At 42.7% G+C, this 19,080-nt stretch overlaps 1 protein-coding gene across 6 annotated transcripts in view; it reads left to right on the top strand.

Moving 5' to 3' along the window:
- The window catches only part of LOC137379619 (tubby-related protein 3-like), a 115,418-nt gene extending 96,561 nt beyond the window's left edge, over positions 1 to 18,857 (top strand). For all 6 annotated transcript variants that reach the window (XM_068050697.1, XM_068050698.1, XM_068050696.1 and 3 more), the window contains 5 exons: positions 638 to 750; positions 5,892 to 6,006; positions 9,321 to 9,419; positions 10,291 to 10,462; positions 16,432 to 18,857. In XM_068050697.1, the coding sequence (XP_067906798.1) occupies positions 638 to 750; positions 5,892 to 6,006; positions 9,321 to 9,419; positions 10,291 to 10,462; positions 16,432 to 16,565 (633 nt within the window). In that variant the 3' untranslated portion in view covers positions 16,566 to 18,857. The remainder of the gene's footprint in view (positions 1 to 637; positions 751 to 5,891; positions 6,007 to 9,320; positions 9,420 to 10,290; positions 10,463 to 16,431) is intronic.
- Positions 18,858 to 19,080: the final 223 nt, after the last annotated feature.

Below are 19,080 nucleotides of genomic sequence, written 5' to 3'. Positions count from 1 at the left end.
CAATGGCAATCCCCAGGATGTTGATTGTGGGGGATTCAGCAATGGTAATGCCATTGAATATCAAGGGGAGATGGTTAGATTCTCTCTTATTGGAGATGGTCTTTGCCTGGCACTTGTGTGGCATGAATGTCACTTGCCACTTATTAACTCATGCCTGAATGTTATCCAGGTCTTGCTTTATTTGGATGTGGACCACTTCAGTATCTGAGGAGTTGCAAATGGTAATGAACATCGTAATACAGACATCATCTGCTAACGTTGCAATTCAGTTTTTTTTCAGGCCAATTTTTGTGAACCTGTACAGAAATTCCCTAATAATTCTAAGTATAGGGAACTTTATTCTGCAGCTGACTCGGAAATGCTTGAAGCTGACATGCAGTGGGGGAGGGATAATTTTCCAAATATGTTTCATTTAGGGGACCTCACCTGCCATCATTGCATGTTTAGCATGCAAAATTAGTATGAAGTGTTCTAGTCTGCAGCAATGAGTTCTTAATGAACACATTGAATAACTCAAAAATCTTTGAAGAGAAAATAAATTTCCTACTGGGTTGCTGCTGTGACTGGAGAAAGATAGGGTGGAGGAACTGGCTGTGATAAGAGAACTCTAAAAATTTTATTGCTTTGTTTTTCACAGCTATTTTTGTTAGCTGGAAGAAAAAGGAAAAAGAGCAAAACTTCAAATTATCTGATATCTGTTGATGCTACAGATTTGTCACGAGAAGCTGACAGCTACGTAGGGAAATTAAGGTCAGTACATTTTCATATAATAAACTACAGACTATCTCTTATAAAGTTCTGTACAAACGCTAAAGAATTTTATAAGCTACAAACTTTGATATAAGACTTGTGTGCTGGCATGATTAATGTTGCTGAGTGGCATTAATGTGTGTCTGAATGTTTACATTGGCGCAATCAATATGCTGGGTTTTATGGTACATCCATCAGATGACTTCAATTTACCTTCAGTACTAAGTTTATTTAAATAATGCATATTGAGGAATTGCTGAGCAGGTAGTAATCCATTTCACAACTTTCATTTTGGATAGGCCTTTGAAGGACATGACAATGCTGAGAGTTTGTGCAGTGTCCCTTTTCTCTGAGACTTGGGTTCCAATGTAGGCTAAATTGATTAAATGAAAGTTTTTTGATAGTAACTAAAATAATTTCTCAGTGTCCATAAATTGGGAAAAAAAATCACAAATAATAATCCTACTCACTGATGCTATCAGAATAGATGTTATAGGGAATTAAAACGCTCCATTGGTATAAATAAGGTGTGCTTTTGGGTTTGGCTCAAGGGACATTGTTGGGCTGGATTAAGAGAGGTTTATCTTGTATGTCACTTGCATAGTCCTTGCCAAAGGAAGGCTTGTTGGAAAAATATAAAGGGAGATTTACTTTTACCAACTTGTACTTCACCTGATAAGGGTTTGCTTGTTACTGACATTAGAAGTGGATAGGTGTTCCATTCCATCACACCAACATCCTTCATCTTTTTTAGCTAAAAATAGGTGTAGCAGGTAACCCTTAGCACTGTCACCTAAGGACGATTCTATTCCATAGGCTGCAAAGACTAGAGTACAGTGCACTCATTAATCAAGGGAATATGCTCTCCCAAATCACATGAGTCTTTTGGGTTATGTTAACTAAATGGCAATATCCTAAAGCACCCTTTTGAGATTCCAAAAAAGTGTGTTCTCTGGTGACAAATTCTATTAAATAGGCTGTTGATTTTGGCAGTGAGCCTGTCGTCCCTTGGCAACAAAAACTTCACTCTTCATTGTCAACCAAAGCGCAGGATACAATATGTCTAATTGGCCAGCAATGATCCATGCAAAATTTTGATAATCTTTGCAAGTAGGTAGCTTTGAGGGTGGCACATTCTGCTGAATGGCTTTGATCTTGCTCTGGATACCTGCAGCTATTTATTACTTGTAGTTCTTCACTGGTGGAACAGGTCTCATCAGAATCTGAAACAGGAAAGGCATCTATTAATGGTGGCAAATCAGGCATTGCAGTGTGAGCTAAACTAAAAACAGTTGAAAATTTCAGTAATGAATGGTTTAATACAAGATTCATAGAGTCATTTATGGCACTGGAGGGTGCCATTTGGCCCATCGTGTCCATGTCGGCTCTCCACAGAGCAATCCAATCAGTTGCACTCCTCACCCAATCCCCGTAGTCCTGCAAGGTTACTTCCCTCAAGTGTTCATCCAATTTCCTTTTGAAATCATTGAGAACCTTTGATGATTGCACAATGTTCAGTACCATTCGCAACTCCTTAGATACTGAAGCAGTCCCTGTCCATATGCAGCGAGACCTGAACAACATTCAGGCTTGGGCTAATAAGTGGCAAGTAACATTTGTGCCACACAAGTGCTAGGCAATAACCATCTCCAACAAGACAGAATCTAACCATCTCCCCTTGACATTCAATGACATTACCATCGCTGAATCCCCCACCATCAACATCCTTGGGGTTACCATTGACCTGAAAGTGAACTGGACCCGCCATATAAATACTGTGGCTATGAGAGCAGGTCAGAGACTGGGAATTCTGAGGTGAGTAACCCACCTCCTGTCTTCACAAAGCCTGTCATAGAGTTATACAGCACAGAAACAGGCCCTTCGCCCCATCGTGTCTGTGCCGGCCATCAAGCACCTAACTATTTCTAGTCCCATTTTCCAGCACTTGGCCCGTAGTCTTGTTTGCTATGGCGTTTCAAGTGCTTATCTAAATACTTCTTGAATGTTGTGAGGGTTCCTGCCTCGACCACTCCTTCAGAGTATTCCAGATTCCAACCACCCTCTGGGTGAAAAAATTTTTCCTCAAATCCCCTCTAAACCTCCTGCCCCTTACCTTAAATCTATACCCCCTGGTTATTGACCCCTCCACTAAGGGGAAAAATTTCTTCCTATCTAACCTATCAATGCCCCTCATAATTTTGTATACCTCAATTAGGTCCCCCCTCAGCCTCCTCTGCTCTAAGGAAAACAACCGTAGCCTTTTCAGTCTCTTCATAGCTGAAATGCTCCAGCCCAGGCAACATCCTGGTGAATCTCCTCTGCACCCTCTAGTACAATCACATCCTTACTATAGTGTGGTGCCCAGAACTGTACACAGTACTCCAGCTGTGGCCTAACTAGCGTTTTATACAGCTACATCATAACCTCCCTGCTCTTATATTCTATGCCTCAGCTGATAAAGGCAAGTATCACATATGCCTTCCTAACCACCTTATCTACCTGTGCTGCTGCCTTCAGTGATCTATGAACAAGTACACCAAGGTCCCTCTGACCTTCTGTATTTCCCAGGGTCCTACCATCCATTGTATATTCCCTGGCCTTGTAGTCCTCCCAAAATGTATCACCTCACACTTCTCAGATTAAATTCCAATTGCCGCTGCTCCGCCCATCATACCAGCCCATCTATATCGTCCTGTAAACTAAGGCTTTCCTCCTCACTATTTACAATGCCACCAATTTTCATGTCATCTGCGAACTTACTTATCATACCGCCTATGTTCACATCTAAATCATTAATGTACACTACAAACAGCAAGGGTCCCAGCACCGATCCCTGCGGTACACCGCTGGTCACAGGCTTCCACTTGCAAAAACAACCCTCGACCATTACCCTCTGCCTCCTGCCACTAATCCAATTTTGAATCCAATTTGCCAAATTGCCCTGGATCACAGGGGCTCTTGGGTTTTTAACCAATCTCCCATGCGGGACTTTATCAAAAGCCTTACTGAAGTCCATCAACTGCTTTACCCTCATCTACACATCTAGTCACCACCTTGAAAAATTCAATCAAGTTAGTTAGACACGATCTTCCCCTGTCAAAGCCATGCTGACTATCCTTGATTAATCCCTGCCTCTCCAAGTGGAGATAAATCCTGTCCATCATCTACAAGGCACAAGTCAGGAACGTGAAGGAATACTTGCTTGGATGAGTGCGGTTCCAACAACACACAAAAGGCTGGGAATCATCCTGGACAAAGCAGACCGCTTGATCAGCACCCCATCCACCAACTTAAAAACTGATTCCGCCACAGTGGCAGCAGTGTGTACCATATACAAGATGCACTGCAGCAACTCACCAATGCTTCTTCAACAGCATCTTCCAAACCAGTGACCTCTACCACCTAGTAGGCAAGGGCAGCAGATGCATGGGAAGACCACCACTGCAAGTTCCCCTCCAAGCCACACACCCTGTTGACTTGGAACTATGTTGCCATTCCTTCTCTGTTGCTGGATCAAAATCCTGGATCTCCCTTCCTAAGAGCACTGTGGGAGTACCCGCACCAGATGAACTGCAGCAATTCAAGAAGGCGGCTCACCATAACCTGCTCAAGGGCAATTAAAGATGGGCAACAAATGCTGTCCTTGCCAGCGACGCCCACATCCCATGAAAGAATTAAAATCTCCTATCAATCTCCTTTATTCCAATGAGAACAACCCCAGCTTTTCCAACCTAACTGTGTAACTCAAATCTCCCATCCCTGGAACCATTCTAGTAAATCTCCCCTGCAGCATCTCAAGGACCTTCACATCCTTCCTGAAGTGTGCTGACCAGAACTGGAAGTAATACTCTAGCTGGGGCCTAAACCTTTATAAAGGTTCAGATTAACTTTGCTGCTTTTGTACTCAATGCTTCTATTTATGAAGCCCAAGATCCCATATATTTTGCTAACCACTCTCTTAGTGTCCTGCCATCTTCAAAGATCAATGCACATGCACCCCCAGGTCCCTCTGTTCCTGCACGTTCTTTAGAACTGTGCCATTAAGTCTGTATTTCCTCACCGTATCCCTTCTGTCAAACTGCATCACCTCACACTTGTCTGTATTAAATTCCATCTGCCACTTGTCTGCCCATTCTGCTGACCTATCTATGTCCTGTTGCAGGCTGTTTGTATTTTCCTCACTGTTTCCCACTCCTCCAAGTTTGGTATCATCGGCAAATTTTGAGATTCTACTCTGTATTCCAAGATTATGTCATTTATATATAGCAAAAAAAGCAGTGGTCCTAGCACTGATCTTTGGGGAACACCCCTGTGTACCATTTTCCAGTCTGAAAAACAACCATTTACTATGACTCACTGTTTTCTGTCCTTAAGCCAATCTTTTATCCAATTGGACACTGACCCTCCTATTCCATGAGCCTCAATTTTGTTAACCAGCCTTTTATTTGGCATCTAAAAGGGCTGCATGGAATTGTAATATGGAGGCATGGGTCGCACATCAAAAGCTTTATCCATGTTCCCTTTGATTTGCATATGTCTCAACTTATTTGTACAAATTGTGGTGTTCTGGTTTAAGACTTCACCACCAATAAGGTAACCACACAAAATCAGCCCTTTCCAAACCATCAGACTCTTCAAATTCAAACGATGTAAAGCAGCAAAAAGAAATAGAAGCACAATTAGGAATGAGTTGTCTGGCCTTGAAAAGCTACGGGATTGGAGTTACTATTTTAAAGTTTTTCTTCATTTTGCTATTCCTATACGAGCATTGATCTGTTGGGCTGAATGGCCTGTTTCTGTGCTGTGAATGCTATGTAACTTAGCCATCAATTTAAAAAAAAAACAAATATTCTGATTTCAAATTATTGGCATGAAACCAGGGACTCGAGAAATGAGAGCAGGCTCATGTCTATGATTCACAATGATTTTTAAGTGGACATTACAGTTCATTGATATAAAGGCTGCCAATGTCATCAGAAGTATCTTATCACATGTTACTTGTTAAATGATGATTTTTACTGGTGCAAGCAAACTGGCAGAATTTCCCATGTCTCTACACTTCAGAATATTTTATCACTTGTGCCTTTGATTGTTGTGGACATTTGTTTGATCATTATTGTGCTGCATTTCTTTTCCATCAGGTCAAACTTAATGGGGACTAAGTTTACAATCTATGATAATGGAGTAAATCCTGCAAAAGCAGTTGGGTTGCTCGATGAAACCAATACCAGACAGGAGTTAGCAGCAATTTGCTATGTAAGTATTATAGCAGTAGAATAAAAGGAAATACTGCAGATGCTGGAAATCTGAAATAAAAACAGTGTTGGAAATATTCAGCAGGTCAGGCAGCATCTGTGGAGAGAGAAGCAGAGTTAATGTTTCGGGTCTGTGACCTTTCATCAGAACGGCATGGAATGCTTTATCATTGTAAAGTCTGAGGTGCCTAATTTGGACAGCCCATTAAACAGTAACTGAAATCCTATGGGTCTGTGTCGGAAATTAAGAGTGCCTTATAAAATTTCTTGGTTTAAGATAAAATGCAGAAGTAGGACATGCTATAAACTCATGTTGAAGTAGAGGAATTATCGGAAGCAGTGCCAAGCTTCAAACCATGTGTGTTATGAAAGACCTTGCAGAGACTTTAACTGCATGTGTAAGCTGAAAACACGGGATGTTTGGGTGCTGCTAGAAATAAGCGACTGAAGGAATGTACTGATACTGAGATGATGAATAGAGACGTCATAATGGGTAGGCTGTTTTGCTGACAACATAACCACTAGGTGGTGCTGCACTGGTACATGCGCATATGCTGCCTGTTTCACTAAAACGTCACAGTCAGCGACGTTCAGGCAGCTGCCAGGACTAAATGGCGCTGCTCAAATTCACAAAGGTAACGTAAACCCATGGCAGCACACAATGGCCGGAGAGCGCGAGCGGGGGAAGCAGAGAATGAGCCAGCGGGGGAAGCAGAGAACAAGCGGGCGGGGAAGCAGGGAGCGAGTGGCCGGAGAGAGCGCGGTGGGGGTGGCGGGGTTGGGGTGGAGAGAGTGGGCGGGGTTGGGGTGGAGAGAGTGGGCGGGGTTGGGGTGGAGAGAGTGGGCGGGGTTGGGGTGGAGAGAGTGGGCGGGGGGAGAATTGGTGGGGTGGGGTGGGGTGGAGAGCTGCCACCAAGGCCTTCGGCCGCGCTCTCCCTGCTTCCATCACCCCACCCACCCACCCACTCTCTTCCCCGCGTTACGTAATGACATCATCTGCGCATGTGCCAACCAATCCTGGCAAATGCACGCACAGAGAGCAGGAGCCCGCTTGTGCATGTACGCAACTTGGCGCAGTCTGATGACGTCAACAGCTGGCTGCGTTGTCAAGAATCACTCTGCAAAGGGTATATATCCTCCTGTTCTGGTGAATCGTCATAGGGATGAACATAGGACATTGGGAAGGGTTGATTGGATAAGAGCCAAGATAAAAGAGATCCTCCCGATGGGGTCTATCCGGTGGAGAAGAACAAGAAACAAGAGAAGTACAAAGACCAAAAGCTGCAGGAGAAGATGTGCACTTCTGCCATCCAGAACCATTATGGGAAGTATATTGCACATGTTAGACTGTAAATTGCTGCCTGAGTTTATTGCTTTAGTTTGAGTAAAACTTAATGAACTTGTTCTGATTTTGTCTCAATAAAGTAGATTCACAACTGAACTTTTTCACATCTGTTCCTGTACCTGTAATGTGGAGAAACCTTATAACTGATTACAGTCTTTGCTTAGTTCTGCTGTTGGTGCAATATTGTCAAAATATATCTGTAACGGTGTTGTAGACTATTTACAATTCTCTTTCGTCTTGTGGCCAAATAAATGCTTAGTTTTTTTTGTAAAAATGGCTCGTTATATGACAGAATTGCTTTCTATTTTTATTACTGCATGGGAATTAAATGGGAATATAATGTCAGATAATGCAGTAATTGATGTGGACTCAGTGCAACAAACAGTGAAGAGCAGCAGTTAACAGGCAGTGTTCCCGCTAAGCTATGCTTATGCGTGGCAGTGCAGCAGCATGGAAGATACTGCGCAGGCCTTGTTCCACATTAAATGTGCGTACGCAGGTGCACAAAAAAGGTGCCGTGCACAATGATAAAATTTTACTGGGATGAGTGGTTTCTGGTAATGATCGATAGTTACCCTGGCATCTATTTCTCAATGTAATTCAGTAATGGTGATAATGAAACTACCAGATTGCTGTAAAAAAACATCTGGTTTACAAATGGCCTTTAGGGAGCGAAATCTGCCATCCTTATCCACTCTGGCCCTTTGTGACTCCAGACCCACACTAATGTGGTTGACTCTTAACTGCCCTCTGAAATAGCCTAGCAAGCCACCAGCTGTATTCAAGAAGCTGGTTCACCACCACCACCTTCTCAAGGACAGTTAGGGATGGACAATAAATGCTGGCTGTGCCAGTGCACCCACATCCCGTGAATGGATTTTTTAAAAAAGCATGGGAGATTGGATGTTGTAACTGGTTAATTACAAATTTTTCACTTCCTGAAGCCTAGATACAAAGTCAACCTAGCCTCATAAACTGAGTGTAAGGATCCTAAATTAAAGGAGTTCTAACTGCTTCAACCCAGTTTTTAGCTATAAATCCACAGCGCAATTAGTTTGGCACTAATTGGCAGTATACAGGTAACTCTGCTCGGAGAGCCATTAGGTTGCTAGTAGGTGCTTGATTTAAAATCAGTTGTCTGATCCAGAAAGTGTTCTGTTTTCCAATACTAACATCCTTCATCTTGAGCATAAAAACAAAGGAAAAGGCTTGTAGCAGCAGATATATTCACACTGGGTACAATCACACTTTAAAAAAAAAAAAAATTCCCTGGCATATAAATAATTATAATGAATGATGTACTCACAAGCACATCAATAGTTTAGTGTAACAATAATTACAGTGAATAATGGGCACTCACCCAGCACCTCTCTCCAGGCACAGCAAAATTAGATTGTGTTACTCCTTTCCAGGTTCATTCAGCATTATACCGCTCCAAGCACAGCACGCTTACATTCAGCATTATTCCTCTCCATATACAGCACATTTACATTCAGAATTATTCCTCTTCAATTACAGCACATTTTCTTTCAGCGCACAGCATGTTTATATTGATCATTACTCCTTTCCATATACAGCACGATTACAGTCAGCGTTACTCCTCTCCACATACAGCACGTTTAGATTCAGTGTTACTCCTCTCCACAAACAGCACTTTTAGGTTTCTCAGGTGGTATCCTTGGCAGAAATCTGCTGACCTTGCAGACCCCACTTCAAGCATGCCTTTGGTTTCCAAGCTTTTTATTTAAATCTATGAAAATGAATCATTACAGGAGTCATTGTCAAATTACATTCGATTTTAAATTTTCCTTGGAAACCATTCCTTGGTGTTAAGTTCTTAGTAACTTGGTAGCTGAATATTCTAACTCATTCTTGCATCATTAATCTGACTGGCAAATTGGTTGTGATATGAGCAATAGCATCCCCATGAATTATTAATGGTGCCAGTTTGCACTTTTTATTCTTTCCAGGAGACCAATGTCCTTGGCTTTAAAGGGCCACGGAAAATGACTGTTGTCATTCCAGGGATGAGCATGAGTCATGAACGAGTCCCCATCAGACCTCGCAATGTAAGTCCTTAAAAAAATAAGAGATCTTCATAGTTTAGAGGTCTCTAAAATCATGTTATATGTGGTGATACCAATAGGGTTTCAAGGAACTGTTGGCATGCTGAGTAAACAGTGTTGCTGAAATAAAGCAGGTATTCTGAAAATGTATATAAGGCGGGCTCTGTGTACAGTTAGTTGAATCACTTCTCTCACCCGTAGGAATGAAACTCGAATCCAGACTATGTAAAAATTTCTGCCAGGGGCAAGGGTTCTAAATACAATGAGTCTTGCAGGCTTAATGCAGAATTATTTGAAATAAATATGAAAACCTATCAAGTTTAAAGACCACATTGAGGCCACCAAAACTCTACTTGTAGGTGCAATTTTTACACCAGAATTCAGGTATTGTGGATATTGACCAGTTTGGATTTCTCTGAGGATAAGGGTGACATCTTTCATAATGATCAGTGATATAAACAATTAGTGGCATTCCCTATGAGCAATGAAAATACACCAATTCAAAATAAAATTTCAATAAACAAATATACAGCAGTTGAATACTTAAAACATTGCGATTGCAATTTAATTACATCCTTTTGTGCTGTGCAACAAATGTGTAACTGTTTTTACAACTGGCTACATTTTGTAAATTTTAAATTTAACTGTTAAATAGTTTCATTTATAGACTTTTTAATCTCACAAAAGGGCCTATTGACATAACAGCAATAATGAAAAATTTAAAGCATGTGGATATCAATTCCAAAATAGAGGCAGTTTCTTATTTGCTGTTGTCTAATTCTCCGGTTCTCCTTTGTCGTATCTGAATTTTCTGTGTGCTGGATATGTTTAAATTTTCTGCAATGATTAGTCTTGCTTTCAATAAATCCTGCAGGAGCATGAAAGTTTGCTATTAATGTGGCAGAACAGAAATATGGAAAACCTAATCGAGTTGCACAACAAGGTGCCTGTTTGGAATGATGACACACAGTCCTATGTGCTGAATTTCCATGGAAGAGTCACACAGGCATCTGTCAAGAATTTTCAGATTGTTCATGACAATGATCGTAAGTATCCAACCTCAAGATCATGCTTGTGAATCTCATCTGTGATTGGAAGTTTATTGTGTGATATCTGGTTGGCATGCTTCCATCTACTAAAGTTGATGGACACGCAGCAAGCAATCCATTTAGGTGGGGTGTCTTGGTGTACCTTTGATAGCTGTGAAGGCCAATCCTTGAATGACCGGACCTGCCACAAGTGCCATACATGAAGATGCCAAGTGACACTGTGAGTTGTTGTTTTTGACATTGGCACCTGTTGCCAAGCTGCTGTAGTAACTGGTCATCATGGTAGTGCACACTAGTCCACCGAATGTGTCGCCATTTCCTTCTTTCACCAGCTAGTATGTCCCAAGTGTGATAGTCGACATTTGGAGCTTTCATGTCACGCTTTCAAGTATCCTTGAAGTGGAGCTTTGGGCGCCCCGCTGATCGTCTGGCCCCGGCTCCCTCACCATACACGAGGTTCTCGGGTATGCGACTGTCTTCCAACCTGCAGGTGTATCCGATTCACTGAAGCTGCCTCTGTTTGGTGCAAAAGCACTTGGGAGCTCTGTCTTTGAGAGGACTGCCACATTTGTGATTTTTGACCTGCCAACATATACCCATAATGCGCCATAGACAACGAAGATGGAAATTAATGAGCTGCTTTTCCTGGCAACAGTAAGTCCGCTCCTTCCATGTGTGATATCTGAATGTGAAATATCCATTCATCTTTGACTTCACTGTATATGTTGGGATAATTTCATCACTACCTCCCTCTGCTGCTCTTTCAGGGTGCCACTTTGCTTCAAAATGAGAAGACAAAGACAGGGCGGCACAGTGGTTAGCACAGCAGCCTCACAGCTCCAGCGACCCGGGTTCAGTTCTGGGTACTGCCTGTGCAGAGTTTGCAAGTTTTCCCTGTGTCTGCGTGGGTTTCCGCCGGGTGCTCTGGTTTCCTCCCACCTCCAAAAGACTTGCAGGTTGATAGGTAAATTGGCCATTGTAAATTGCCCCTAGTGTAGGTAGGTGGTAGGAGAATGGTGGGGATGTGGTAAAGAATATGGGATTAATGTAGGGTTAGTTTAAATGGGTGGTTGTTGGTCGGCACAGACTCGGTGGGCCGAAGGGCCTGTTTCAGTGCTGTATCTCTAAATAAAATAAATAATAAATAAATAAAATGCTGAACTAAAATAAATTTTTATTGTAACAATGTAAACTGCCTTGCTCAGCTGGGGACTATCTGTTCCCAGCTTAAAGCTGGGCAGCTAAAAGGACCAGAAAGATTCCAATCTGAGGTTATTCAGTGCAACCTATCTGATATTACTGATCAGCTACTTGCTGAGTTTGGAGAGTTTGCAAGGGCCTGGATGGAGAAAAATGCCAGAGATTTTTTTTCCACTGCCATTAATTTTTATTGAAATTCCCTCACCTACATTTGGATTCTCCTAGATTCTTTTCAGATTTTATTTCCTTACTGTGCGTTCAAGGTCCCACTTTGGCTTGTTTATTTATTTTTTGGGCTTCTTTGTGTGTGTGTGTGTGTGTGTGTGTGTCTCACCCCCTCTCACCCCCTCTCACCCCCTCTCACCCCCTCTCACCCCCTCTCACCCCCTCTCACCCCCTCTCACCCCCTCTCACCCCCTCTCACCCCCTCTCACCCCCTCTCACCCCCTCTCACCCCCTCTCACCCCCTCTCACCCCCTCTCACCCCCCCTCACCCCCCCTCACCCCCCCTCACCCCCCCTCACCCCCCCTCACCCCCCCTCACCCCCCCTCACCCCCCCTCACCCCCCCTCACCCCCCCTCACCCCCCCTCACCCCCCCTCACCCCCCCTCACCCCCCCTCACCCCCCCTCACCCCCCCTCACCCCCCCTCACCCCCCCTCACCCCCCCTCACCCCCCCTCACCCCCTGCTTCCGTGTGCACGCTCACTCTCTGTCTCTCGCTCTCGCTCTCATCTACATCAACTGCTCTCTGCCCATTCTTCCCGTTCTTTCTTCGATTCTCACTTGCTCTCCCGCTGAAGAAGAATTAAACTTAATTCATCGAAGCTGGATCTTGACTTCTCCCCGTTGTACATGAAAAGTTTTGAATCAACTATCAGGTGCAGGGACTAGCACCCAGTTCCCTATAATCAATGTAACCACGTCTGGGGAGAGAAAGAAGGGCTATGTGCCATTTTTTCCTCTCTGTGATGTCACACATGTAATGTAATAATGTGATTCAATGTGATTTATATCACTCTGTTTAGTAAACAATCAAAAACATTTGCCAAAAGTTGTCCCAATTGTGCCATCCTGTCTTTAAAGTGTATGGTAAGTGTAGTCTGTAAATGGACAGTATCTTGTGGCTGCCAGTATGATGTTGCCAATAACACCAGTGCATTTGACAGCATAATATGGATGTAAGGAAGCTACATGGGTATCAGTAAGTCACAGGAACATGAGTAATGATAGGTGTGCAGATTTTCATACCTAAATTTAAAAGCATACTGCAGTATCAATATTGTCATTTGGCTTTTGTCTGGAGAGAGAACTATGTAATACTAGGATCAAGTACTAGTGATTACAATTCTGTCATTAGTGATGGTAGCAGTTACAATTGATTAACAGAGGATTGCACAAAAAGAGTATTGCTGGATGCGCTGAAGGCTCAGTAAAGGTGATATGCCATTCAGCCAAACAAACCAAAAGGCCCCATATTCCATTGGCGGTTTGTGTTAATTTAGCTGATCTCTGTTGAGGTGGCAGTTGGGAAAGAAACTACAGTTTGTCTCAGTGCCAAGGAGAGGAAAATTGACAATTGTTCTCATTCCTTTTGCTTTCCAGTTATGCCCCCCCACCTCCAACAACCCAACAGTTATCTTATTTATCTCTGTCCTGCAACATGGGAGGGCTGTGGTGCAAACTTCACTGCCAACTTTCTTGGGGTGCTCTGTTTGGATGCCCCACGGTCAGAAGAAAGGGAAGTGGAAAGGCTTGTATCTACCCCTGCCACATCATCATTGTTAAGCTGAGCCTGCACCAACTGCAAGCGTAAGCCCGGTCCTGTCCATTTTGGGAACCTCTGAAAATCCTAGAGTAGTGTGGTTACCTGGCTGCGGTGGATCTCCACTCCCAATTATTTTTTGCTGCAGAAATGGAGCATTTTCCACTCACAATGAAGGGGGAAATATACCAAAATGTGCTTTTGCTTCTATTTTAATCTTTCAAAGCTTTAGATGATGCAATGTACTGGAAATATTGAAAGAAATGTCACCCTGACCTGATCTTGTGTTACTTCTGGTGGCTGCTTTCAGGGGTATGTTGGCACAGGTCTGAAAGCAAATAACAGATGTTAACTGGCACAAGACAAACCATAGGGTGGGAAGTAACTTTTTTTTGTGTTGTCCTGATCAAAAAACCACTGTTGTGGTCATTATATCCAGAGAGGGTTTAGGAACAGGAGTAGGTCATTCTGCCCATCGAGCCTGGCCCGCCATTCTATACGATAATGGCTGATCTTCCACTTCAATGCCTTTTTCTCACATTATCCTCATATCCCCTTGTGTCATTTTTATTTAGAAATCTGTCAATCTCTGCTTTAAACATACTTAATGACTGAGCTTCCACAGCCCTCTGGGGTAGAGAATTCCAAAGATTCACAACCCTCTGAGTAAAGAAATTTCTCCTCATCTCTGTCCTAAGTGGCTTCCCTCTTATTTTGAAATTGTGGCTGGAATTTTATGCCACCCCGACGAGCGAGATGCTGGCGGGGGGGGGATGGCGTAGAATGGAGCGGGAGACACCGGGAGACCTTTCCTACCCGCTGCTGCCTATACCGCCACGCTACGCAGGGTGGCGGCGGCAAAAAACGGCCCGCTCGCCCCAGGTCAATCAAGGCCCTTAAGTGGCCACTTAACGGCCACCTAAGAGCCTTCGCCCACCTCCACGTGAATTTTATGTATGGCAAGCGGGCGTCCTGGAGCCAGGAGAAGCCACCTAACTGAATCAGGTGGCTCTCGAACGTCCCGGGGGTGCCCTCATTTTTGGGCACCCTGTGTCCGATGGAGAGCCGCTCCCACTACCCCAACCACCAACACACCCCCCTTCCTCCCAGTCGACCACCCTTGCCTCGCCAGGGCCCAACTGATTACCCCCAGTGAGGCAACCAAAACTTACCTGCCTTCCCAGCTCTCAGACATCTTCTCTTCTGATGAAGGGTCACTGACCTGAAACGTTAACTCTGCTTCTCTCTCCACAGATACTGCCAGACATGCTGAGTATTTCCAGCATTTCTTGTTTTTATTTCAGATTTCCAGCATCTGCAGTATTTTGCTTTTATCTTCTCTTCATGTTGGGCTGCAGTCCCAGCAATGGCCACTGTTCCCAGTGGCACTGCTGGGACTAAGAGCTGCTGGCCTACTGATTGGCTGGCAGCTCTATTAGGCGGGACTTCCTACCTCAAGCAGGTGGAAGTCCCGCCTCACACCAGTTGAAGCCCAGGGACCTGAAAATACGGGTCAGATCCCTAGGCGAGGCAGAAGTAGGTTTGCCACCAACTTTTCAGTTGGTAGCCGGCTCCCATCCACCTACTGTAAAATTCCAGCCTGTGTCCCCTGGTTCCAGACTTCCCAACTAGGGGAAACATCTTAGCTGCACCTACCCTGTCTTTCCCTTTAAGTATTTTGTACATTTCAATGAGATCACCTCTCATTCTTCGAAACATGAGAGAATACAGGCCCAGTTTCCCCAGTCTCCCTTCATAGGACAGTCCCACCATCCCGGGAACAAGTCTGGTGAGCTTTTGTCGCACTCCCTCAATGGCAATATTATCCTTCCTACTGCATACAGTACTCCAAGTGCGGTCTAACCAAGGTTCTATACAATTGAAACAAGACTTCACTACTCCTGTACTCAAATCCTCTTGTGATAAAAGCTAACATACTATTAGCCTTCTTAATTGCTTGCTGCACCTACATGTTAGCTTTCAGTGACTTATTGACAAGGACACCCAGGTCCCTTTGTACATCTACACTTTCTAATCTCTTACCATTTAAGAAATACTCCGCATCTGTTCTTCCTACCCAAGTGGATAGCCTCACATTTTTCCACATTATATTCCATCAGTCACGTTCTTGCCCACTCACTAAGTCTGTCCAAATCCCCTTGAAGCTGCTTTGCATCTTCCTCACATCACACATTCTCACCTAGTTTTGTGTCATCCCCGAACTTGGAAATACTACATTTGGTCCCCACATCCAAATCATTAATATATATTGTGAACAGCTGGGGCCTAAGCACCGATCCCTGCGGTACCCCACTATTCACAGCCTGCCAACATGAGAATGGCCCGTTTATTCCTACTCTCTGCTTTCTGCCTGTTAACCAATCCTTAATCCATGCCAGTATATTACATCCTATCCCATGTGCTTTAATTTTGCTAACCAATCTCCTGTGGGGGACTTTATCAAAAGCCTTCTGAAAATCCAAATATACCACGTCCATGATCCCATTTATCAGTTCTATTAGTAACATCCTGAAAAAGCTCCAACAGGTTCGTCAAACATGGTTTCCCCTTCATAAATTCATGTTGACTCTGCCTAATCAGATCATTATTATCCAAGTGTCCATTTATGGTTTTGAGTTGATTGAATTTGGTGCAGTCTGTCAAGCTTTGTGAATTCTGTAACAAACTGAGATCATTTGTAGTTCCACAAGCTGTGGAATTGTAATACACACAGCACACAGGGTTGGGACATTTCTTTCAGTCTATAACTTTGCACTTATTTTTATTCAGACTAGCTTACAAACGATTAAACCACTGATGGGGTAGTTGGCACACAACTAACAGTCACCTTGGAAATTTGTGTCCACGTTTTTGGATAATTCTTAAGTTGGTCAGTTTGGCTCTGCTGTTATAGCCAGTGCACAGAGCATTGTAATAGGAAGTATGGAAAGGATATGTGTCTCTCAAACATTAATAATGTTTCCCTTCCTTTCCTCACCAGCTGACTACATTGTGATGCAGTTTGGACGAGTGGCAGAAGATGTTTTCACAATGGACTACAATTATCCAATGTGTGCACTGCAGGCCTTTGCAATAGGATTGTCCAGTTTTGACAGTAAATTGGCATGTGAATGAGGACAACAGTGGGTGCAGGCCTCCACTTTTTTAAGACGATGAAAACAAAAGGGACATATTTATTGTACTGTGATGGTCTTGTTGTAATCATGCAAACAGATTTACTATGGAATTGATTTAAATCAAAAATGGAAGTGAGAAAATGAAAAGAAATAAAAATTCTCCAAATGTCAGAAATAGATTCCCAAGTGGCCTAGTAATCATGGCAAGCTGATCATGCTTTTAATGAACCATATTTTACACTGTTGTACTTGAATACGATACTCTGCCAAATTGCAATGTGCATCAAGTGATCACTGTTCACATTTGCCTGTAGAGGCAAAAAGGGAACTATCCAAAACAAGGATGCAAATCAAATAATAGGTGGTACAAGGAGAGCTGCCTCCTTAAATAATGTCACAAATGAATGGCTGAAATAATAACAAGTTTGAAACCTGTATTTTAATCTACATAATGTATTCTTTCCTATTTTTCTCTTTATCCCTTCTTTCACGTAAGGTAGTGACTGATGCTCGGGCACAGTTCCAAAGATCGGAGTGGTCCCCGGTGCCTCATTCAATTGGTCATTTCACATGTTGCACCTAGATAGTGAATGTTGGCAAATTGAGCCAAGCTAATTTGGTCCTTACCCAATATCCACAGAAAAGCACGTCCAGCTGTGGTGCCCGATAGCAGGACGAGGAGTCCTACCACCCAACTGGTGCATTAGCTGAGATCGGCTACCCTAGCAGAGCCCAGTGCTTTTTTCCTTGCACTTCTGAAAGCCTTGGGATTTTTTCCACATTAAATGCACTATATCAATGCAAGTTGTTGTTGAACTGAAGACCTTTATAGCTGTGGCACAATAGGTGGTGCATTTCCTCAGAGACGTAAAACTGGCTACACAGAATGATGATTTAGATTTGTTTTGACCCTGGCCTTTCAAATGAAGAGGCCATGTTCAACTAATTTGAGGTTTAAAGAGCCATAACTTCATGAAGGATTATTAGTGATTCAAAATATATAAATGTTTAGATAGGAGAAATGCATGAATACAAGATAACATCCCATTTTTGTAAAGTTTAAAGTATTAATTTATGGAAGGCACCCAGATTGCCAGGTGATCCTAAATATCATTTCTATATTTACTGCTTTAATTAATTCCTCCTTTATTTGTTTTATCTTTCAAAACTGCCGATCAGAGGAAATCAGGATGAGAAAATTTTGTGGGGCGACCTGGACTGACAGGAAATTCTTCTTCTGGGACATTGGATACTATGGGCAGTGAGAGGCATGCTCCATTCTTATAAAAGAGCAGGGGTTGTTGTGCACAAAATATCTGCTCCTTCCTTGCTTCTGACCAGCAGTTCTCAACACACACTGCAGGAGCAAGGAAGTATTTAGAGATGCTTCCCAAGTAAGCCATCACACAAAAGGAAGTGAAGCTGATTTCAGTTCAATTTATGTAACTAGATCATGGTGCCTGCTGTGCATTACTGTCTGTTTTGTTACTTTCTGCCAGCTTAAAAATAAAATCGCTCAAATAAACAGAAGTGTGTTTCAAGGGCAGAACACACCTTAATAGTTACGTGATATTAATGAACTGCCACTCTGCTCTCATTATATAATGTGAGCCTCTCAAGGTATTCCTTCCTTGAAACACCTTCCTGCCTGTGTATTGACCTTCTGTAACAAACTTCAGCTGAAATATTCTCACTGTAACACACTTCAGCTTCTGTGTTGTCTTTTGTGGCATGCTTCAGTCTGTGTTGTTGTCGTTATGATTTGCTACAAGCCATGTATTCTTCCTATACGATGAGCTCCAATCTGTGTCTTTGTGTTATAGCCTTATTCAGTCTGTATTCTCACCATGGCATGCTCCAGTTTATGTTGTTTCTCTGACATTCTAACCTGTGTGCCATCCTTCAGTCTGTGTGTTATCACTCGATGGCACATTCCAGCATATGTATCCTTAATATATATAATTTAGGATTTTGTGGCAATTAAAATGAATGCAGTTCTTTACATCTTATAAATGCAAGATTTTATTTTTTGAATCTTGGTCATTTCTTTTAATATTTAAGCTTTAATTCTTAGCCAAATTTTAGCTGCAGCAAAATAGCTAAACCTATTTTGCCACAACGATGGATAATTTTTATTGCCTTTATGATATCTACATCACATCCACACTTGCACACCTCAATATGCCAACTGTGATGGTAGTTTACAATGCCTTGTATCTGTATCATAAAGGAAGCCATCCTGTGATGTTCTGATGTGCACTGACTGTGGAAAGTGGTTGATAAACTAAACAAAAGCAATTTAAAAGGTGTGTGTTTTTATTAAGTATTAATCATATGTATCATTAGTACAACAGTGCTTTTAAATTTGCATTAGAAAGGATTTTTCAATTGTTCACATAAAAAGGGGAAAAAAGCATGGGGTGGCAATTTGACATATTCTACAACAAATAGGCAATCCAATTTGCTAGGTTACCACCCAAACAGCAAAGCTGAAAATTACCCTTCGTGATTCC

The sequence above is a fragment of the Heterodontus francisci genome, chromosome 18, assembly GCF_036365525.1.
Source record: "Heterodontus francisci isolate sHetFra1 chromosome 18, sHetFra1.hap1, whole genome shotgun sequence".
Taxonomy (NCBI): Eukaryota; Metazoa; Chordata; class Chondrichthyes; order Heterodontiformes; family Heterodontidae; genus Heterodontus; species Heterodontus francisci.
The sequence above is the reverse complement of the archived record's forward strand: the minus strand, read 5'-3'. Positions and strand labels throughout refer to the sequence as shown.